The 23,170-nt window shown below is 40.3% G+C and overlaps 1 protein-coding gene across 5 annotated transcripts; it reads left to right on the forward strand.

Annotated features, from left to right (window-relative positions):
• Positions 1–58: 58 nt before the first annotated feature.
• Positions 59–23,123, forward strand: ap3d1 (adaptor related protein complex 3 subunit delta 1). Of its 5 annotated transcripts, XM_029500606.1 has the most exons (34): positions 59–169; positions 2,824–2,919; positions 3,694–3,774; positions 4,071–4,151; positions 4,243–4,350; positions 4,500–4,629; positions 5,374–5,513; positions 6,380–6,453; positions 6,584–6,633; positions 6,907–6,956; positions 7,322–7,370; positions 9,307–9,452; positions 9,759–9,907; positions 10,052–10,282; positions 10,664–10,895; positions 11,075–11,220; positions 11,422–11,563; positions 11,938–12,009; positions 12,132–12,207; positions 12,472–12,671; positions 12,982–13,055; positions 15,082–15,250; positions 15,451–15,594; positions 16,037–16,090; positions 17,403–17,513; positions 17,741–17,896; positions 18,267–18,314; positions 18,711–18,731; positions 19,121–19,310; positions 19,430–19,518; positions 19,728–19,813; positions 19,990–20,111; positions 20,391–20,470; positions 20,583–23,123. In XM_029500606.1, exons 1-34 carry the CDS (start codon positions 74–76, stop codon positions 20,676–20,678), a joined length of 3,789 nt encoding a protein of 1,262 aa, XP_029356466.1. In that variant the 5' UTR covers positions 59–73; the 3' UTR covers positions 20,679–23,123. The 5 variants fall into 5 exon arrangements, with proteins under 5 accessions (XP_029356466.1, XP_029356467.1, XP_029356469.1 ...); XM_029500607.1 differs by lacking the exon at positions 18,711–18,731; XM_029500609.1 differs by lacking the exon at positions 16,037–16,090.
• The last annotated feature ends 47 nt before the right edge of the window (positions 23,124–23,170 follow it).

Raw genomic sequence — 23,170 nt, forward strand, 5'->3', positions numbered from 1 at the left:
CGGCACCCTCTAGACCTCCGCACGGCGCTCGGCCCCGCAGGACTCACGGGAGCGGCACAAGTCACGGACGGACATGGCTCTGAAGATCGTCAAAGGGAGCATCGATCGGATGTTCGATAAAAACCTCCAGGATTTAGTACGTGGCATTAGGAATCACAAGGAAGATGAGGTAAATTAAACCAACAACGACCGATTTCACCCGAAACGTGTTTAACTCCCATTTTCACAAACGTTTAAAAACAAAACAAACAAACAAACTAAAAAAAAAAAAAAAAAAAACAACCTCGGCTCGTTTTGCCGTTACCGTTATCGCCGACCAGTTAGCTACCGTTAACGGCTAACGCTAAGCTAGCACCTCGTCAAAAACAGGCGATATGTCCTCAGCAGTCAGCGGAGCCGCCTGCAGGCTCACCGAGCCTTGGTTAGGGCGGTTGGTACGGCCAGTAACTTCACAGGAAGGCTGCATGTCGTGCTTTTTAAACAGGTGAGCTGAGGTTGCTGCTAACCGCTAGCTAACCGGGCTAACTGGGAGCCAGTGAGAGGAAGCGGCTGGGTGGTTTGTCATTTACCGGGATACTCTCCCGGATCACACCTGAGGGGTGCTGGTGCAGACTCCTTCCTGTTTGTGTCTGTGCTCTGCCGGTGACACCGGAGTCAGTTCAGCAACTGAATGGATGAACAGCTGCTTTGTTGACAGTTTGTAGGTGCTTCCTCTGAAAAACGCAGAAATGACCTATGGTGTTTCTGTGAAGATGCATCTCGTAGAAACTTCTAAATGGTGTGAAATGAATCACAGAGCAGCTCGTCTTGAACCCTCTAACCCTCTGTGGGTGAGGACAGACTCCTGGTTTCATTACAGACCTGCTCCAGACCTGCTCCAGACCTGGGATGGGCCGTTAGAGGGCACTGTTTGGGGCAGCCACGTTTCCATCTGTCACACCAGGCTTCGTTTTTCATGAAAGCTCAAAGTTGGATGTGTCTTAGCAGGTTCCTGCTGTAAAACGCTGTCAGGTTGTGACATAAGGTGGGTTTCAAGCAGGGTGATGATGTGCACACCCACTCAAGCTGCAGGTCAGGTGTGAAATGTAGAGCAGGCATGTCTAAACTGAGGGTGGCTTTTCAATGGGATTTCTTTCTTGTGTCAGATTTGGCCCAATTCCCATTTCATCAGGGAAGCAATTTATATGCGTGTGTTGAAACCAGCAGGCAAACGCATTATTTTGTGGTTTTACATCATTTAGGTTGTGTCTTTATGGTAAAAAGAAAACTAAGCCCTTAGATTAGCTATTCTGTACCAGGCCACCAGTGTTTGATCTCTTCATTCACTGTACAGTTCAGCAGTAGTAACCCAACCAGGGCAGCCCAGATAAGATGGTGGTTGCCCAGTCAACAGTGGATAGTTTGCTGAAATATTCATATGTTGTGCGTGTGTATGTGAGTGTGTCATGTGGTGGCATAAGGTGGATCTAAAACAGACCTGACTGTGTGTTGACTTATCCCGGCCAGCCCACAGTTTCTCATACACTGTTGTTTGTCTTCCACATATGCGCTAAGTCTGCACAGTTCATTCATTCATTCATTCGCTTGCTCTCCCACACCTTTAGAACAACAGACTTATTGAATAAAGGTGTGTGGATGTCAAAAGTGTGTTTCAAGGAAATTACCAATAAAAATGACCTGCCTGTTTGTGATAGTTGTCTGTTGAGAGTAAAGGCGCAGCTTTAGTTTGCATTGGCGAACAGCAGGTCTGCTTATTTTTAATTAAAAACTACATGCCTGCCTCTGTATCTTCAGCTTGGCTTGCATTACTGGCAGAAAGGCTATGCATCAGCCGTGGGACAACTATTTCAGTTATTTCAATGGGCTCTGAATTGGTCATTGAAGAAGCATGAGATGGAGAAGTAGTCCTGTGTGTCTCTGTCATCGCATGTTTAAACCTTCCCTGCCTGCCCTCATGCCCTTCTGGTTCCTCCAAGAGCAGCAACAGGAATCAGCCCCCTCCCTTGTCACTGTGCTGTCTCATGACTGCACACACATGACCAGCACACTCTCTCAGTCTAAACAACTGTGTGTATGTGATTTGCATGGGTTCTTCTCAACAATGGGTGACTGATTGCCTTGTTTGAGTTCGTCCTCCACTGTTTTTTTTTTTTTTTAAAGGCTTCAGTGGATGGAAGAGCTGTTACCTTTTAGACCCATATAAAAAAATCTGTGTTGAGCAATGGTGTATTTAAAATGACAGCTCTTATATAATACATTTTGCTAGGTAGGCATGAATTGCTTGTTTCCTGGGCTTGAACAGATTGAGCAAGTGTAGTAATAAGTGTGTTTCACTCATAAGGCTATGTGTGACGACAGTATCATACAGGAGTGATACTGTTTTATGTTTTTGGAAGGAGTGTTTTGGTCTTTATGCCACAGCTGCATGCAAGATATAAACTGCAACTGTGAACAGGGCACCAAAATGATATGTTTTAGTGCAATCCATGTATTTAATTTGTTTAACTTTGGCATAACCTTTAATTCCAGAACCAATCACTTGTTGCTTGAATTTAACTAATGGTGAAATGAACAGGCCCTTTCCCACAGAGTAAGAAAGGTTTGGCTAATGCTGGAAGCATAATAAGAGATGAAATTTACACAATTACTTTGACTTCATTGCCACGTCTGCTGGTTACTATCACAGATAGAAAAAAAGAAAAAAGGCAGATCAGGTTTTTCCATTTGGTTTGTGATGCTTGGAACCAGCCTCCAATTCTATCTATCACTTCACCTAATTCAATTTGATGTCTTTTGTTTGCCCTTTCCATTGTCTGCCCTCAGGCCAAGTACATCTCCACATGCATCGATGAGATCAAACAGGAGCTCAAGCAGGACAACATCGCTGTCAAAGCCAATGCTGTGTGCAAGCTCACCTACGTAAGATACCCTCCACCAATTCACTGACTCTTTCTGTGTCACACTTATTTATACACAGGCACAATAAACTCAGACAGACTGATTTACTGTCTGTCTGTGGCTCATAGTGTAACCTCATCTGTGTTCTTGAAGGTGTTACTCAATATTCTCTCAAAGATTTACATCCAAACATTTATTTGCAGTTTGATTATGTGGTTAGAAAATATGTTCTTATACATTGCTATGTTTTAAATACATTTAATTAAAAAAATTTAAGTCAGCCACAGTTTTTTTCCCAATATTATGACCAACAATATGTTTAAACATTTTTATATTCTGCAGGTGTGGCAGAGACACCCTTAAATATAAATTTTTGTCAAATCACATTGATTATAGAAGGCAACCACGCGCAGACTTAAGCTTTTGAATGTTATCTCCACTGTTCAATCAGTATTCGACAGGAGGCTGTTGCTTTGGCAAAGGCTTTCACTGGGGGGAAGAAGAAGTGACCAGATAAAAACCATCTCATACATTTGAAAACAATGTACAGAGCTGCATGTGAATACTTTTATCACTGAGTGAGAGAGAAAGGAACCACTATTTATTGAGAATAGTGTACAGTACTTCATCTATTTATAGCCTTGGCCTGCATTTTGCCGAGCTGATACTGGACCTTTTTTTTTTTTTTCCTCTTTTTTTTGAGAGCCTTCAGCTCAAATAATTCAAGGGACAGCTTAGAGCCCCTCTCCTCCTCCACTTATTCACCAACATCTCTCTCTCTTTCCTGTGTTACAGCTTCAGATGCTGGGCTATGATGTCAGCTGGGCTGCTTTCAACATCGTTGAAGTCATGAGCTCCTCTAAATTTACATACAAGGTACAACTGCAATATGAAAATTAAAAAGTCCTTGAATTACTCAGAGCACATCAAGTGCAGAGATGCCAGAACATGTCAAGTACTTCTTGTCATTGGTGAAGAAAAATGTGAGATGCAAAAGAAAACCACAGTTTGAGTCCAAGCTCCCAGAAATGGCACAAGGAATAGTCACAGCAATTTTTAATACTCTGTAAATATCTATTGAGCTACTGCAAGTTGAAAATAATAGGATCGTATATTATGTAGTTACATTGTGAAATACATAGTTCTCTCTGGTTATTGTCTCCTTTCTACAGAGGATAGGCTACTTGGCAGCATCACAGTGCTTTCACGAGAGCACCGATGTCATCATGTTGACAACCAATCAGATCCGAAAGGTCAGTTACAATCTTAGTCAAGAGATATTTAAAGAGCACACAAACAGGTATTCATTCCTCAGCTAACCTTTTCTGTCTGTTGGACATCCAGGATCTCAGCAGCCCCAACCAGTATGACACAGGTGTTGCCCTCACTGGCCTCTCCTGTTTTGTAACCCCTGACTTGGCTCGTGATCTGGCCAATGACATCATGACCCTGGTGAGTCTGAGAGTATGAGAAAAGATTTGTCTTCTATCAACATCCCACCCCCAACTTCTCCATCTTAATTACCCCCAGATGATTACAGTCAAGAAAAGATGGTACTCCTTTTCCCATTTTTGACATTTTTTGCGGCTTTCTCTCCCCAGATGTCCCACACTAAACCTTACATCAGAAAGAAAGCAGTGTTGATCATGTACAAAGTGTTTCTCAAGTACCCAGAGTCCCTGCGCCCTGCTTTTCCCAGGCTCAAGGAGAAACTGGAAGATCCAGACCCAGGTATTGGAAATGTGCACCACATTCTCTCGTACAATCACAAACTATTTGCATCAATTTTTGATTTTCTAGAAGAAAATTTTCTTTTAGTTATTTTTTTGTGTCTGCCTCCTGTTTTGAACCAAATAAACTTTTTCTCCTTCCAGGTAGCTAAACCATAAACACTGCTGGCACTGCCGGTGATGGGCTTTTTCTATCACCTGAACCCTGTGAATTATTAAGCAGCCAAGAATATAAGATCAAGGAAGGTTCATTTGTGATTCTGTTAGGGCTGTTTGGGAATATACAGACGTCTTTAGCTGAACAATTTTAGTTGCACAGCCAAAAAAATCTCTCAGTACATTTATCTGGTTTTATTGCATATAACAAGGACTTTGCCAGTGGTTTTCCTCGCGATTACTCTTTGTTAATGAGTCAGTGTTCACCCGTGTTAGGGCCCCGAAGTGCTTTATCCTGAAAATAAAGGTGGCCTCCAACTGATGTCAAAAGGGCATTTCTATGGTTCTGTAAAATGAAAACAAATCAACCTTTTTCTACAGTTTAAAATCTGGAAAAGTTCACTAGTTCTAGGCACAAAATGCCCACACGTACCATGAAAGATAAGGGTCTAAATTATACAGTATATCATTTTTCTTTACCTTTACCTGCCATTGTTTTTGAGTAACAGTTAATTCGACATTGCTGACTAAAACACAGATCAATTTTTAATCGTCACTGTTCCTGTCTGCTTTGTTTTCTTCTCTTTAGGTGTCCAGTCAGCAGCAGTAAACGTTATCTGTGAGCTTGCCCGGAGAAATCCGAAGAACTACCTGTCTCTGGCCCCGCTTTTCTTCAAACTCATGACCTCCTCTACTAATAACTGGGTTCTCATTAAGATCATCAAGCTGGTTAGTGAACACCACAGTGTTTAAGTGTTGCTCAATTGCATTGGACACTTAGGCCCAATCCCAAAGTTCACCCTAGTCACTACCCCTAGCCCTCACCCACTATCCCTTTGTAATCTTCCCTAGGAATTGGGACACCACTTGCTACGTCACTGTGTAGTTTATGTTCGGGCACGCAAGCGACTGAGTAGAGCCAGGAGCAACAAGGAGTCTACAGTTGCGATCGGTTGCGTTTGTTTTTTTTTTTGTTTTTTTTTTTTTTTAGCATTCATCAAGCTTTGATTGATAAATAAACCAAGTGATACACGGAGAAGAATATACCATCGACGTCTGTTGTCTCTTGTGAATTTTTTTTTTTTGGTTTTTCTACTCCAACCTCTCCACATTCTCTCACCCTCTGGGGGTCGCCATTGTTGTTTGATTCAGTATGCAAATAATGACATAAAGCATTCTGGGAAATTTTCACTGGCCCTTCCTCGGGAAGTCAGCATCTGAAAACCCTCAATCTGAAGGGCTAGATTCATAGCCCCTACCCCTCGTTATGCTCACTACCGCGACATGAAAAAGGAATTGGGACACCACTACCCTCACGGGAATGTGGAAAATTTAGGGGTGGGGCTAAAAAGTAGGGGTAGTGGTTTATTGGGACTGGCCCTTTCACTATTGCACACAGTTTTACATGGATAAATCCATCAGAAAAGAGGAATTGATTCTAGTTCCTCTTCCAGTGCTGTCCTCAGGAGACTTAGTTGTTTTGCAGTTGCACTTCAGAAAAATCTTTGTTTATATCCAAAAAACTGCCTTGTGTGAAAACAATTAATTTATTTTAAATATGTTGTGGTATTTTTTTATTTTTGTTTTTTCAACAGTTTGGTGCCCTCACACCACTTGAGCCTCGATTGGGGAAGAAGCTGATTGAACCTCTGACAAACCTAATCCACAGGTGAGATGAAACTAACAATTCTAAGCATTTCCACAGATGGAAAAGTAGTTGGATGTGATGAATCCAACAATAATAATCTGCTCTCCCTCTCTGGCTTCTCTCTCTCTTGCCTCATCCTTATATCTCACAGTACCTCTGCCATGTCTCTGCTGTATGAATGTGTCAACACCGTGATTGCAGGTCAGTGCTGTTATCCTGTCATCAAAGTAGTGGTCTCCTCAGCTTAGTGTGTGTACAGTATTGCAATGAACATGAATCTTTGGCATTGATTTATTTATTTTACCTCCATGTTCAGTCTGTTTTCAGACATCAGTTTGTAAACTCTGCTGGGCTCTGTTACCTAGTATGCACTAATTAATTGGAAATTTTTTCTTAACTGCAGATTTGGTTTTTTCCATCTCACAAACATTTAGCTCCCATTCAGCTCTAATTGAATCTTTCCCTGCATTACAGTGTTGATTTCCTTGTCCTCTGGGATGCCTAACCACAGTGCTAGTATCCAGGTAAGGCTGAAGCCTGAGTCCACACCTCTATCAGCACTTTGATGAGGTTATCTTTTATTAACCCTTTCCATTCCAGTTGAATCATAATGCATGCTTTCACCATTTCCTTTTTGTTCACACGTCTGTCTGTCCAAACATAGATTAAGTACAAAGCAAATTTCAGACAGGCAAGCAAAATTGTTTTCATTTTCACAAATGCATAAAAATCAATTTTGCACCATTTCCTCACCTTTTCTTTGTCTCATTTCTTTGTGCCCCTCTGCTGAGACTGAAACTGGTGTGGAAAGGTTAACAGTGACATTAATGGCTCTCTACTTCTCCCCTTCTGTTTTCCCCTGCTGTCCCTCTCTCCCTCTCTCCCTCAGCTCTGTGTGCAGAAACTGCGAATCCTGATTGAAGACTCGGACCAGAACTGTGAGCCCTCTGTCAATGCCTGCAGTGTGTCATTTTCTCATTGTCTGCGTGTTTCTGATTATGGAACAGTCCGCCCTTTTAGACAATATTAACTTCGACCCCTTGACTCTGGATAACTCGAACTTCTTCACAGTTCCATTTTCAATCAGTTGGCCTGTTTGGAATATCATTTCACTTAGGTCACAGCAGCGTAAGCTCAATAGATTACAGACAGAGAATTTAAAAACATAGAGCTGTTTTTTTTTTCTCAGGTATTATGAAACATGGGATTTTTATAAATATACTGTGCTAGCCACCCCCAGTTGTGCATCCAGTCATTCGAGTTATCTGGATCCCTTGTACATAGATTATTAGTTATGTGTGTGAAGTAGACTAGACGTCTGGTGCCTGTGAACCTGTGGTTTAAGGTTTTCTTTATCCACTTTCCAATACATTAATAGGTAAAGGAGTGAGAGAGCAGATCTTTCTAGGGTTTTAAAAATATTTAATTGATGAGGTCGACAAGGTAAAGTAACAGCTTGGGCCACTTGACTTTTGTATGAAGTGCCAATTGGAAACTGAATTTATCTCAAGCAACTTTCCAAAGAGAGCTGGTAGAGAGTTGCTAAATGAATTTATTTACAGAGACCCAACAGTTCCCACCAAGAGCCAGCACTTGGAGATAGTGGCGATACAAAATTTTAAAATGGAAATCATGCTTGAATGCAGAAATTCGAACTAGACTCAGGTTGGATGACCATTTACCTTCACCAGTGGGGGTGAAAGAGTATGATCATATGAAGTAATAACAACAACAGCAACAACAGTTGTGTTAACAGTAATGCTAAATCACATATCAGCACAGGAAGCTCATAGCTGGTAACAATATTTGAAGTCTGCCATTCTTCAAAACAATTTGGTAAACAGATTTAAGTTTAGCTGGCATGGCTGAAAGAAAGCCAGCTGACTTACCTGCAGTGTCCTCCTTAATGCATTAGATGTAACATGTAGTACAGGTTTTGGATGCATTATGTGTTGCTGCCGGAATCAGAGTGGGTGTATTACGTTAATTTAGGATTATGTGAAGTTGTGTCTTGAGTTTTTTATTTTTAACCCCCCCCCCCAAAAAAATATATATATTTAGATTCCATTCATTTTTCTACAGTAGATGTAGATTTCTTGTCTCCTGGAACTACACTGCGTCCTTCTCCCTGGTCATTTGTGCAATGTATTCACCACAGTGACCAGCCTCGCCTCGCCTCACCCCATGGTCACTACCACACATGCACTTATTGATTCATGAACCTGGCATTTGTCGCTGAGACTTTAGATGATCGATAGACTGCTGTGATTCAGCAGTTTTCTCAATTTTAAACATCTTTTTGGTGAGTAGGAAATGTTTCCTGAGATACAAGGAAGGATAAAGCAAAACACAACTACTGTGTCTAGTGTGTGTGTGTCCTGTGTGTATATGTTTGTATGTCCTTTCCATTGTTTTGTGTTTTTTGTGTTCCTTTCCTTTTGGTATTTAATTACCACTTTTTATTTTTTATTTTTATTGTATTTCAGACGAAAAAAAGTTCATACTATATTTACATTTAACCATTTTCTATATACAACTGGTGAGGGCTTATTGTGACATTAGATGTATGGCAGTTAAGTGTACTTTGAAACACATTATCAAATAATTCAGGCCAAAATAGATCTGTCCCCTAGAAACTATGGGCCTGCAAAGAAAATAAAGTTTCTACAGTAATATTGTATTTTTTTTTAATTGCCACATTGACAATAAAGTAAGGATAGTCATATATAAACGAGAGGTTTTGTTTGTCAGTGCAGGGAAAAATGTCAAAGTAAGAAAATAAATACTTTTTTCTTCTTGAGACTGAGAATACAGGGTACACATATGTCTGATTTTGAATATACTAAGGCTGTGGGTTTTTTTTTTTTTAAATAGTGAAGTATCTGGGTCTTTTGGCCATGTCAAAGATCCTGAAGACCCACCCCAAGTCGGTGCAGTCTCATAAGGACCTCATCCTCCAGTGTCTGGACGACAAGGATGAGTCCATCCGTCTTAGAGCTCTGGACCTGCTCTATGGCATGGTATGGAACCAAAGTTTGGGCTTTAACATCACTAGCTATTTTTAACTCTGAGTTGTTTTGTTAAATATATTCAGAGCCAGGTTGTCATTCAAAACAACCAGCCTTTGTTCTGTCCTTTGAAAAAAGTGATTTTTACTGATGGAAACTAAGTTGTTCTCTTGTAGTTCTAAAGCTGGTTTTCTTTTTCTCTATTTTATTTATTTATTTTTTATAAATGTTTGCTTTTTTTCTTTATCATTAAAACTCTAGATTTTCATTTATGCCTTAAACTTTGATGATTGATGAACTGGTATCTCCCCTCTCCAGGTATCCAAAAAGAACTTAATGGAGATTGTAAAGAAGCTGATGCTGCATGTGGACAAAGCAGAGGGAACCACCTACAGAGATGAACTTCTCACCAAGATCATCGACATCTGCAGTCAGAGCAACTACCAGTACATCACCAACTTTGAATGGTCAGTTTCATTGCTAGTAACTTCATACAAGGTCGGTCGTATAGTTGTTGGGTTGTTGTCTGTTTTGTGTTTTGTTTCTTGGTGTCCAATATGATATTCCTCTTCGGTAAATGTCTCAGCAATGCTTCTGTATTTTCTCAACAGGTACATCAGTATCCTGGTGGAGCTCACCCGATTAGAGGGCACGCGGCATGGACATCTCATCGCCTCTCAGATGCTGGATGTAGCTATTAGGGTTAAAGCCATCCGAGCTTTTGCTGTCGCCCAGATGGCCACTCTGCTGGACAACGCCCACCTTCTTACAGGCAACATGCAACGAAATGGCATTTGTGAAGTGTTGTATGCTGCAGCCTGGATCTGTGGAGAGTTCTCAGAGTATGTTTACTTCTTCCTTTGCTATGCAGTTACATGATCACTGGTATAAAAAGAGGCTATACTACCACTCAAGACCAATAATAGTATACAACCTGCAGCAGACCTGCATAAAGAAATCGTGAGGGTAAAATGATAGTAGTAGGATATCCTATTACCTTAGTTTTCTGTTACAATGAATCTACAGGTAAATGGCTGAAATTTTGCTCATATACCGGTCTTCACATTCCTTTATTATTTTAGTATAACAACACATCCCTTGCAGCCAAACTTAATTAACATGTTCTTATACATACAGTTAATCCGTGACTCTCAATTGGACTCATGTATTGAGATGTAGTGAGCAATAAACCAGTAATGACAGAAATACTCCACTCTTTTTAGACACTTGGAGAACCCAATACAGACACTGGAGGCCATGCTACGGCCTAAGGTGGCTACTTTGCCAGGCCACATACAGGCAGTGTATGTGCAGAACGCAGCCAAGCTATTTGCCACTGTGCTGAAGGGCCAGGAGGGGAACACCGACAGCACAGCTGCACAAGAAACCAGCCAGCTGATGATCGATAGGTTACCACTTTTTGTGCAGAGCGCCAACCTTGAGGTGCAAGAGAGGGTAAGAGAGGAGGAGCTCCGTGATTGAGAAGCTTCAAACATGTTTTCCTTTGCCAAAATTGTAGTATACAATAGCTGTTTACTTCTGGCTTTGATTATGTACGTCCCAAAGTGACACCCTTTGATAAATACCTGTGCGAATTTAGATAACTGACATTCACTGACTGTCACTGTCTTCAGGCATCTTGCATCCTGCAGCTTGTCAAGTACATCCAGAAACTACAACAGAAAGATGTAGAAGTAGCGGAGGAAGTCAGCGCTCTGTTTGCTGGAGAGCTCAATCCTGTAGCTCCCAAGGCACAGAAGAAAGTGCCTGTTCCTGAAGGGTATGTATGCTCTGGCCATCAGGCGCTCAGTGCTTAGTTGACATGACTGCATTTTTTAGCCTGTTAAGTAAAATTCAAGGAGTTTGTTTTGGAATTTTTTTTTGTGTGGACAAGCAAGAATCACTAGGACACTGATAATTTCCTGCAGTTGTTTTTCTTGCGCTGTGTCATGTAATTTTTTTTCTTTTTTTTTTTTTGTAGTCTGGACCTGGATGCCTGGATCAACGAGCCTCCATCTGAGAGCGAGTCTGAGGACGAGCAGCCCAAGGCTATTTTTGCCAAGGAGGAGCCCAAACACTCCCGCCCCCGTCACACAGAGGTGGATGAGAAGGAGCTGGCAAGGGTGAGCTTGTCAATGATTGTAACATTGCAGAATTCATAAGAATTACTTTTAAGAGTAGTTCAGAACTTCAATACTGAATGTAAGCCAATTTTGAAGTCCTGAATTCGTTTTGAAATGAAATATTTTTATTTAACAGCTTTGAGGAGATTATCTTTAAATGTTACGTCACTCAGTAAAAACCCAGACAAGAGCGATAATCAGTCTAGCTGTAATCGTTCAAATTTTATTTCCCAAACAAACAATATAAGCAATATTGATCTTCTTAGAGTTCTGCTGTTAGTAAATCTGGTTCCCCATGTGGTTTTCCTTAAGTACTGAGACATACTCTTCTTTATTGATGCAATGTATGTGTTAATGCTGTTCTTTAATCTCAGAGGAGAGAAGCCAGAAAGCAGGAGCAAGCCAACAACCCGTTCTACATCAAAGCCTCCCCATCGTCTCAGAAGGTGTGCTTACTTCACATTACTCTATTTATACGCTATTTATACAGTTTGCATGTCTCTATTTAATCCAAGTAATTTAATATGTCACTTGTATAATAAATCAAATATTTTTTTTCCTTTTACAGGTTTACCAGGACACCCCTGGAGTGGAACACATTCCAGTGGTGCAGATTGACCTCAGTGTGCCTCTCAAAGTCCCAGGTCTGATACCATTACAAGTCTTTAATCTCATTCATGACTCTTACAAATGGTTGGTCATTGTAATAAATGTTATGGTACAATACCAAAACTATAATCCTTCTAGTTAAATTCATTACTAGTTTTCTGTCTCACTGTCTGTTAATATCTTCTCTGCTGCTGTTTCTTTCCAGATTTAGATCATTATCAAAAGGCTTTCTCTTTTTTTTTTTTTTTTCATAATTTCTCTCTTTTTTTATATATATCTGTATTTTCCTTGCCCCCCAGGTATGCCTATGTCTGACCAGTACGTCAAGCTGGAGGAGGAGCGCCGGCAGAAAGAGAGGGCAGAGAAGAAGAAGAAAGAGAAGAAAAAGAGGAAAGAAAAGCGAAGTGGACGAGGGAAGAAACAGGATTCTGGCCCAGAGAGCGAAGAGGACATCACACCTGCACACATGGTTGACATAGTTACAGAGGAGATGCCAGAGGTGAGCTGGAGTTGTGTAGGGATCACAGTAAATTTATAATGAAACTTAAAAGCAGCCACAAACATGGGACATAAATTAATCCACATTTTTCTTTAAATGATTCACAACAAGTTCAGTAATTTGTGGTATGATAAACACTTTGACTTTGGACATTTCATTTCATTTTGATTTCATTTATTGGTGTCTCATCTCTGAGAATAGAAATATGTATCTCAAAACATGTCTTCAGATTCTCTGTGTGTTGTAGTGATAGAAGAGTTTCGATGAATGTCAAGTCTCTTTTATTAAGTCCACCATCTTACTGCTTCAGAATGCCTTACCCAGTGATGACGATGACAAGGACCCCAATGACCCTCACAAAGCCCTGGACATCGATCTGGACAAGTGAGTTGACACCTTGTTCTGCACATTTGCAGACCTTTGTGCAATTTGCAAATAAATTTTGTCATGAACATGTTTTATTTAAGCCAATAATCCGATCCATCAACCATTCTGCCCAAAACTGAAAAAGCTGTTCAACACTGAAGCTTGTATGAATTAGATGTTTTCTCTTAGTATTTAATTCAGCATTGATTCCTGATTCCCGTGAGCTTCCCAGCAACAGTGTCACAGCCGATGTGGCTTGGCCCTTTCCTTCCCTCTGACTCCTTCTCATGGCATTCTGCTTTCTGCTTCCTCTTTTCTATGCCTGCACACACCCATTTCTGCCTCTGTGTGGGCAGCTTGGTGGAAACAGCTGGGCGTAGGTGAGTAGCACTCCAGCCACAGGACCAGGACTTCCAACATGTACATGGACTCTGGCTTTTCTCTCTCTCTCTCCAAATGGCTGCCTTGCTCTCCTGGCTAACATAGCTGTCCTTTCTTTACTCACTTGGATTTTGCAGTACCTGCTTAATTTATTGTTTAATCGTAGCTTTTAGTGTAGTTTATTATTTATTAACTATATACTATTTTCTCTTACCTTGCTACCATTTTTGAAAACTTGTTTAAGCTTGACAATATCAGCAGCTGATTCTAAACAAGACTGTATCGTCTCTCTCCTCAAAAACCGTATTTTTCGCACTATAAGGCTCACTTAAAATCCTTAAATTTCCTCAAAAATCGGCAGTGCGCCTTATGTATGAATTCTTGTTGTGCTTACTGACGTCAAACCAATTGTATGTGGTACAATGGCCTCAAAAATCTGTCAAAATGTTTTATTGCGACTTTGTTAAGCGACAAAGCCGCTCCGCTTGATGGATTGTCAGAGCATTCCCAGCTGACACAGGGACGTTGTATTGACATTGGTCCTTGGTTGGATATGGGTTGCAACATCAGACAACGTATGATAACTAATTATGTAGTGCAAGCTCGACTTACCTGACTGTTTTTGTTTCGATTTATATATGTTTTATCATGCGCCTTATGTATGAAAATACACCCGTTCATTGATTAGAATGCGGTGCAGTCCTTATGGTCCGCAAAATACGGTAAGATATATCTCTGATAAATGTGACATAGTCTCATGGAAAAAAGACAAATTTTAAATGGCTGCTGCTGATCTTCTCAGGACTTAATATTTTACCACCTGTCCTCTTGGAACAGGCTTTTGTTTTTCCTGCAGATTGCCTGCATCATTGTGCTTTTAGAAAACCCACCGCAGGGTTTGCCTCCAAATTTCATGCGAGCTATTGTTTCAAACAAACATCCTCCTTACCAACCACATGTGGCCTATGTAGTTTTTTTGAAGCTTTAATAGTGCAAATTGTGGATTAAGCAGTGAAGACAAGTAAGCAGCAATAACGATCACTGTTCCATAGAAAATTGACCTCAATAGAATGACAGAATTTTCTTCTTTGTAGTACTTTGGACTTGTGCAGCCAGTCTCTGAAACATATATCCCTAATGTCCCTTTATTTACTTTATTTAATATAAATGTATAATTTTACTTAACGGCTTGAGGTGCTCAAAATAATGTAAGTCACACACAAAAACAAAGGTTGTGTTGTTCTTTTTGTAGGTTACAGTACATTACAGACAATTAAAATTGTACATTCTTGGTATTATTACCTTGGTGTACAGTCAAGGCTAATAGGTAGTATGTCTTTATACAGAAAAGCCAGCAGAGGGCTACACTGAGTGTGGTTACTACTCAAAAGCCAGGCTTTGGGGATACTGAATTAACAGCTCAAGTTCAATATGAAGGAAATAATTTTTTTTAGTTTGTAGTTGTCTGAGAATTTTCAGAAATTCCCACTCAACTCAACGCTTTGAATGAGATGTGGCTGCTGCACACCGCAGAGTATTTGGCTGATTATGATGGGTTGCTGCACCCCATAAGCCTTGCTCTCCTGTTTTTTAAGTCCAGATGGACAATAATCACCTCATACATCCATTCAAACATTTATCTGTATTCTCTTGTTTTGTCCAGGCCTCTTGCAGACAGTGAGAAGCTACCAGTGAGGTCACACCGTGCAGCAGAGTCCCTAAAAAGCCCGGCAGAAGATGGCGATGTCGAGAGCGCTGCCATACATGCGCCTAAGAAGAAGAATGGCAAAGAAAAGAGGGAGAAGAAGAAGGATAAAGACAGTGACAGGAAGGTCAGGGTCTTGTTTTATTCTCCTTGCTGGAAACCACACTTGCATCATTCTGTGTATCTGAAGAAACCAATGAATCTGATTTATTTGAGCTGAGGGGTGGGGCAACAAGGAGTTGCCAACCACTTAGACATGACGACACAGGGCTAGATTTCTCAACTTTACGGTGGCACAAGACTGTATTAAATCTTCTGTTTTTGCAGAAGAGCAAAGAAGAAAAGAAGAAGAAAAAACACAAACATGAAGAAAAAGAGGAGGATCTTCTCGGGGGTCAAGCAGAGGAGCCTGCTGTCCAATCAGAAGAAACCAATGAAGTGGCAGCACCGCCCACTTCCACCAGTGCTGAGGTATACAAAAAATAAAACTGCAGAGCAGGGACTTCTTCTGCCTGGTAATGGATCAAGTGTCAAATATTTTAATACATGCCAAAATCTGATGAAATTAAATAATCTGATATTGAATTAATAATTGAAACTGGCTGTGAAATAACATTATACATGCTATACAATTCCTTCTAAAAGGTTACTGCAAACAGATATCTTTGGCCATTTTCATTGACTCAGCACTTCCATTGCTTCTTCCCAGCCTCTCTTTCAGTCAGCTTTAAAGATCAAGTATCAGTTTCCCTGTAGCCAGCTGTGCAGCCTGTTGCCAAATACTTGATTTATTCATGAAACAGAATGGTGTAATCTCGGTATCCATTTTCATGGATAGTAGTAAGATACAGAACCTTTTTGGCCCTCACCCCTCTCACCTCCTCGCATTCCTTTCCCTCCCTTCCCCTTCTAGGTTTCGGATCTGGATTTCTGGCTCTCAAATGCTCCAGTGCCCTCTAACACCCAGGTTGAGTCACCCACCCCCTCCTCTTTCTTTTCTTTCTCCCCTCTTCTCCTCAGTTACCTCTTTCATTCATATCTCCATTTTTTTATTGATGTCCCTCATACATTTGATTTTTGGTTTTGCATTGTTCCTTTTAATATTAGCCTCCTAGTGTGGACCTGGTGTTATGTTTTGTTGTTGTTTTGTTTTTGTTGTCCCCCTCACCTTTTACACTTCAACTTTTTGACACAACTTCCTCCCTTTCACAGGTCACATAACACTTTCCTGTCTCATTCACAAGCTTCTGTCTATTTTTTCTAGCATGTGTGTGTTTGTCTCTCAATGCCAGTGGTTCTCCTCCTCAGCTTTTGTTTGCTCGATGAATGTCGTGTCGGTCTTGAATTGAAAGTGGTTGTTGTGTTGGTGGTGATATGTAAGTGCAGGTCATCTGAGGTTCCCTGGAGCTGGTTATTTTGCTTCCGTGTCACCACATGTGTTGTCTTAACTGCTTCTTCCATGGTGGGGTCATGTTCATCACAAGTCACAACTGTTGTAACAGATTGTCTGAGGTAGGGTCAAGGTAACGGTACTCTAAGGAAAGGGCTACTGTGAAGCAGCATTTTTAGTTGAAACCTTTTGGATACAGTATGGCATCAGTAAAAATATCAATACAGTGACAACAAATATGGCGAAGAAGAGATAATGTAAATAATTCAGGATGAAAACAATAATAAAAAAAAAACTTTTCAAATGCTCTGAGGATGGGTGTGTCTTCAGTATGTTTAAACTATTCTACATTAGCTATGACGTTGAACGCAGCTTGTCAGCAGATACCTTCTATCTTTAGAAAAAGGGCAAGTTCAGTAAAACTTGGTCTGTCACATAATTTTAATTTTTGAGGAATTCTTTTTTTAACTATGCCAGCTACAGGCCCTAAAGAAACAGGACTTCTCAGAGACATGCTTTGACAAGTCTTTCTGGAAGACTTGTTTTTCTGTTGACTGCCACACTAGAATAACATTAGAATCATACCTCACTGTGACTAGCATCCTCAGGCTTTTATGATGAAACATTTGTAAGGCAGGTTCATTTGTGGTTTAGCTCATTTGGCTAGCTTGAATTGCTGTAACACCCTGAGTTAAGCAAATCAGTTTTGTGTTTGTGGTATCACAGCTTACTGGGTTGCAGCCGATGTTGAATTACTTATTTCTGAATGGGAGACATCACTAATTTCACTTACTTCTGTCAACACAAATTTGTCACACACTGCTGTAGGTGATACATGCTATGTTTTCTCCTGTTCACGCCTTTTGTGTGTGTGTATTTGTGTGAACAGGAAGCACCTACAGTAGCAGCAGCAGAAGCTGCTCCCGTGCCCAAAGTGGCCTCAGGCACAGCGCCAAACTCGGAGCCCGATGAACCCAAAGACACTGAAATGGAAGAAACTGTGAGTCATGGTTGATTAAAATTTTCAAAGTAGAAAGTTTAGCACTGGTTCTGACAGGACGCAGCACATAGGCAGCTCTTCTTATTCACAAAGGTCAGTGCAAATGATGCACCAGGGACCTGCCAGTTTTAATTTTGTTTCTAGATAAATAGTTCTACCAGCAGTCAGGTTTAAATTTTTTGCCTATAATTTCTAATAAATTATCTGTCTTCCTTTTCAACCATAAGAAATCCTCCAAACACAAGAAGAAGAAGCAGAAAAAGGAGAAGGAAGAGAAAGAAAAGAAAAAGAAGAAGAAGCATCATCACCATCATCATCACAGCGATGGAGGCGGAGAGGAGTCGGTGCAAAATGGCACCGTGGAGGATGAAGAGCCGCTGCCGGTGGGTTTTTTTTTTTTTTTTTTTTTTTTTTTTTTTGGTCCATCAGTGTTTGGCAGCTTGACCTGTGAATTAAAACAGCAGAATTCGTGAATGTTGTTATTTTTCTTCGGTGGTAGTGAAGTAAAGAAACATTTTATATGATTAGCCCAAAGTAGTGTTGTTCCATTCATAAGTGATATTAACTATCCAGTTCATGTTGATTTTGAAGTGTGTGTATCATTGCAAGAAAAAATAATGAAGCCAAGTTAAGTAAACCGTAAAGTTACTTGTATAGTTTTTTTTTTGACAGGGGCAAAAACAAGTCCGTAACCAAAAAGCCCCAGTTTGCTTAATGCTGCATATGACAACCTGAACTTGTCTCATCTTTCAGCCCATGTCCAATTACTGCCTGCTGGCTGAGAACTCCTACATCAAGATGGTGAGTGAGTGAGATTTTTACCACTGGGCTTGGAAATTCCACTTTTTGCTTGTGTTCAGTTTTATCACCTTTTATCCAAATTTTCCTCACAGCATTTAATTGTTGTTATTAAAAACAGAATTGGTGTTAATATCAGATTGCCAAACATTGCTTATAAGCCTGATTGTATATTTGTCTCCTTTACAATAGAGATAATGAGGTGGTTTGCACAAACTGATTGACCACATGTGATGTTTGATGCCACTTGACTTGCATTGCCATTATGCTGCATGTTGATGTCATCCATATTATTCATAGAGTAAATAAATGAAATATTTGAGGAAATAATAAGATTTGGATTGTGAAAAAAATGTATTTACAGTAGTAGATCTCAAATTTCTCTCCCTCTCTTCAAAGATGATGGAAGATGCTGATCAGGTATTGATTAAACTTCTGTCAGTGACAGAATATTATTAAAACACCTCCCTAGATGTGTTTCTTTGTGTTCTTGTTGCGCCTCAGACTGCTTTCTGTCTCAGATTAGCAGTGCTGCATCAAAGTCTCAGAATAATTATGTCCTTTGGACTTCCTCCTTCTGCTCAGGCTGGTTTCTTATAAACAGTGTTGTGGCCTTTGGTGTTGGGTTAACAAAGTGGTTTTGCTGTGTTTTTCTCCATATCTACAAAATAATTATTGACCACTTTTAAAATACAAAGAGAAAGACTGCATTGCCTGAGTGTGAACTGTAAGTTTTGATTTTATTTTATTTTTTATCTGTAAATATTCTTCTAACAGAAATGATTGCCTTTTTTTGGCCTTCCTTTAAGGTGTGTGACATTCAGGGGAACCTGCAGGATGGCAGTCAAGTTGTGGTATCCGTCATATTTGAAAACAAGTGTGACAGCTTCCTCAAATCCATGGAGTTCAATGTTTTGGACTCCCTCAACTCTAAGCTGCAGAGGCCAGAGGGCTCAGGTCCTCACGATGGCCTCACAGTCCCCTTCCAACTTCCACCAGGTCAGTAAATGAGTGCGTGTCTTTAATACGAGAGATGTGTATATACAATATACACTTTTTACCTTTTATGTAGTGTCAGTGTATTTACTATAGTGTTTTTATACACCTTTTTTGGTCAGGTGTGTCCAATGAGGCACGATTTGTCTTCACTGTGCAGAGCATTGTGATGCCACAGAAACTGAAGGGAACACTTACCTTCATAGTCAAGGTTCGTTGGAAAACACATACATACACACAAAATTGGTTTTAAAAACTAGGCAAGAAAAATCCACTCTCCAACTGAAACAATTGGCCTTTCTCTGTCAAAAATGGGTCAGAATTTTGTAAATGTGTAAATGTAATTGTTCCTATTTTGTTGAGGGTTATCAAGCACCTTTGCTTCCACTTGTGATTTGTTGTTGTGATGTGTTCCTCCAGAACGAAGACTCCTCCACTCATGAGAAACTGGACTTCAAACTGCACTTTACCTGCACCTCCTACCTAATCACTACTCCTTGCTACAGGTTGGTGATTGTGTGTGTGTATAAAATGTGATTTTTGTGGAAGGAGAAAATAGAGGAAATATGCCTGGACAATAACTATTTATATTAAAGCTAATCAAATTTTTATCAGTTATTTTGCCACTTGTCTTTGTGCTGATCTTGAAGTCACCGAAAATGGATTGTTTTGTGTTGGTTAGTGATGCATTTGCAAAGCTGCTGGAATCGGGAGACCTGAAGGGCAGCTCCGTCAGACTGGAGGGAGTCAACATGCCCTTCCACCACCTACTTGCCAGGATCTGCTTCCATCACCACTTCTCTGGTACGAATACATCTGGATATTTAGCATTTATTTCATGTTACAGACAGATTCATGTCCTAAAACATGAAATAGTCAGATGGGTAGAGTGTTCTACTTGTAGAATGCAACACTGACTTTTCGTCAGGACGTTACAGACAACACAGGAATGTTTCGCTAAAGATGACCTTACCTTGGACTGAATTTGGCAATAAAAACTAAAAGTGTTCAAAGTAAGAAGAATCATAAATAAATGAAATTCTTCTGAACATTGCTGACCATTGTGTGTGTTTGTTTGATCAGTTGTGGAGAGGATCGACTCCTGTGCCTCTATGTACAGCAGGTCTATCCAGGGTCACCATGTCTGTCTGCTGGTCAAAACTGTAAGTCATTAAGCTAACCAGTGAAATGTATCCCTTATCTGTTCAGCAGTAAACTGAAAAACCCATAGTTAAATTGTCATAGTGGCCTTACCTTCTTTTTCTGTCTCCCCAGTCTGGTCAAACCGTGTCCATTGACGCTAAATGTGACGAGCCGACGCTGCTTGGGAATGTGCTGGATGAGATCAAGCAGACCTTCTCTCAGTGCTGATTGTGTCTGACAGCCCCTGGGTGCCCCCAACCAGGCCACATCACCACCTCTTCCTTGCTGTAACACAACATAATCATGTTACGAAACACTGCGGCTGCCCTATTTATTAGCCCTGAGGTTTTCAAGGTTTCTTTCCCCTTTAGCATCTACTACAGTGTCCCACACTCCTCTGCCCTCTGAGCTCTGTGGTCACTCGCCCTCCACTCTGTTGGCACTTCAGTCTATGACAGTCATGTGATGTAATGTTGACAACTGGACTTTTGCTGTTGATGGTTGAATTGTGTTTTTACGGTTTGTTGAAGTTTTTTTGTCTTCAGTTTGTTTTTGTTAGTATCTGTTGATTTTTATCATTTGTTTGTCGTCTAAAGCCTGCCTGCGCCTTTTCTTTCTGCTCACTAAACGTCTGTTTGTGCTGCTCCTCTGTGTAGGCCTGGAAAAACCATGTGACTGACTCTTAGACCCGACCTCACTGAAAAACTGAGGACTCTCTACTGAGAATAATGCCGAGTTGAAACCAAAGCTATACATATGGCCTTGGTCTTTAACTGGTATCAAAGCTGGTGCCCTACTTGGCAAGGTTCAGAGCAGATCCTTTCATGTTTAACAAAAACCTTGTGTGGCACGACAGATGATTTTAACAGTTGGTCAGTGGTTTTGCTCCGTGCCTTTAGATGTGCAGTGTGACCTACTCCTGTGCTTTCATGTGTCACATAGAGCTCTACCTCCCTCTCCAACATATTTGTTCCCTGATCGAACTGTGCTAAGCTTTATTTTGGCACCCCCCACTTCCCAAACAAGAACTTTCACTAATCATGAATGAATTTGAAGACAGTACAGCAATTGAAAGAAAACTCCTCAGAGTAGAAGTGTAATTTGGACAGTTTTGTCAGGCCAGTGCCACCTTTGTCAGCTCATGACTGGAAATGTCAGTAGTAAAAGAAAAAAAATGTATTGTTGTTCTGATGAAGCTTCTCTGGCACTCATTTGCGTCACTGCATGGTCAAATCAGTGACGAAATAATCTGGCGTGAAGAGAGCTGCCATTTTACTTCATTGTCCTGAATCTTATCTCTGAAAACTGATTAACTAAAAGATGACGTAGTTAAAATATCAGCCATCCTCTTTTTTTAAGAACAGCTGCTCTGCGTATCAGGTTGATGTCATTCCCTCTGTAAGCAGAGACTGTGAAGTGGTCAGTCCCTCAGTTAGTATTTGGCAATGTAGCTTCCACATTCTGTCAACAGCAGAATGGAGTTTTGTCAGTCTTCATGTGAAATAAATACTGCACCATTTTTTTTTTCAATACTTGCATCACAGTAGCTGCACCCAGGCTGCCTGACACCCAGATGGGTCACACCCAGATAAATCCCATCTTTCTTCTCCCCTGTGAAACTGCCTTTGCCACATTTTTTTTTTTTTTTGAGCAATCACATGTTACAATGAGCATAAACTTCTTAGAACACGGCGGTACATTTTACCTTACATCATTCATGTTATTACATGGTCCAGCACAACTTAACTTAGTCGTAGCAAGATCAGAACCGACCCGGTAGTGTCTTTGTTCATATGTATTGATAAGACCCCTTCACACCTGTCTGCTATTGTAGATAACGACTATGATAATGATGTCTGTGATCTGATCAGGTCAACCGATCCATGAGATCTTCTGTCCAGTAGTAGTCTGAATACAGAGGTAATCAGCTGTATATCAGGAATGTCAATAGAAAATGACTGTATGCATCCCCTTTTCCTGAAACAACTGATATCAGTGTTACTGAAAAAGAAAAAAAAAAACAACCACCCCAATCATACACTGTCCTAATTCTGATCATTTTTCATGTGCATATTTGATTAAAGTTTGTATATTGCATGATTAGGAATGTACACTTTTTATTTCCCCTTTTTTCTCTTCCATGAACATGCTTACACAAACAGAAACTTCACATCATTCCATCTTGTCCTTTTTCTTTACAGTCTTTTTTTTTTTTTATATAAAGTTTACTTGATCATTCTCTGTTTTTTGATGGTATTCTCTTTTATCTATTCTAAGATCAGACTATTTTAAAAAGGTTATATTGTTGAATGTTTTAAATTATTAAACAACAGGGGGAGGGTGTTCTATTTGCTTTCATGACACACAGGGCGTAGGGATCAAAATAATGCATTAGTAGAAAGGGTCACATGAAGCAGTGTACTAAGAGGCAGCACACACTGTCTTAATTCTCTCTTGGTTCAGTTGTAGTGAGTTATTTTATTTAAGTTTGGCTTGTGACATTGAAATATACTCCTATATGACAGTTTCTGAAAGTCCTGTCTTTTTATTTCTCCATACTCCATTCTCCAGCTGTATAATGTAAAATATGTTTTAAAGGGGGCAACATAAATTATCTACATTCCCTTTAAAGAAAGTCCACCCAGATTAAAAATAAAGGCCATAAGAAGCTGGTGTTCTCCTTTTCTCTTGTGTGGCAATGAATAAACACCCAAATACAA

Source organism: Echeneis naucrates, chromosome 4, assembly GCF_900963305.1.
Source record: "Echeneis naucrates chromosome 4, fEcheNa1.1, whole genome shotgun sequence".
Classification (NCBI taxonomy): Eukaryota; Metazoa; Chordata; class Actinopteri; order Carangiformes; family Echeneidae; genus Echeneis; species Echeneis naucrates.

What these genes read in the sequence shown, in the direction of transcription:
- ap3d1 (XM_029500606.1), top strand. Translation starts at nt 74, where the DNA reads ATGGCTCTGAAGATCGTCAAAGGGAGCATCGATCGGATGTTCGATAAA. An exon ending in CTGACAAACCTAATCCACAG is followed by an intron (nt 6,454 to 6,583) that starts GTGAGATGAAAC and finishes TATATCTCACAG; the next exon opens with TACCTCTGCCATGTCTCTGC. An exon ending in AAAGTGCCTGTTCCTGAAGG is followed by an intron (nt 11,221 to 11,421) that starts GTATGTATGCTC and finishes TTTTTTTTGTAG; the next exon opens with TCTGGACCTGGATGCCTGGA.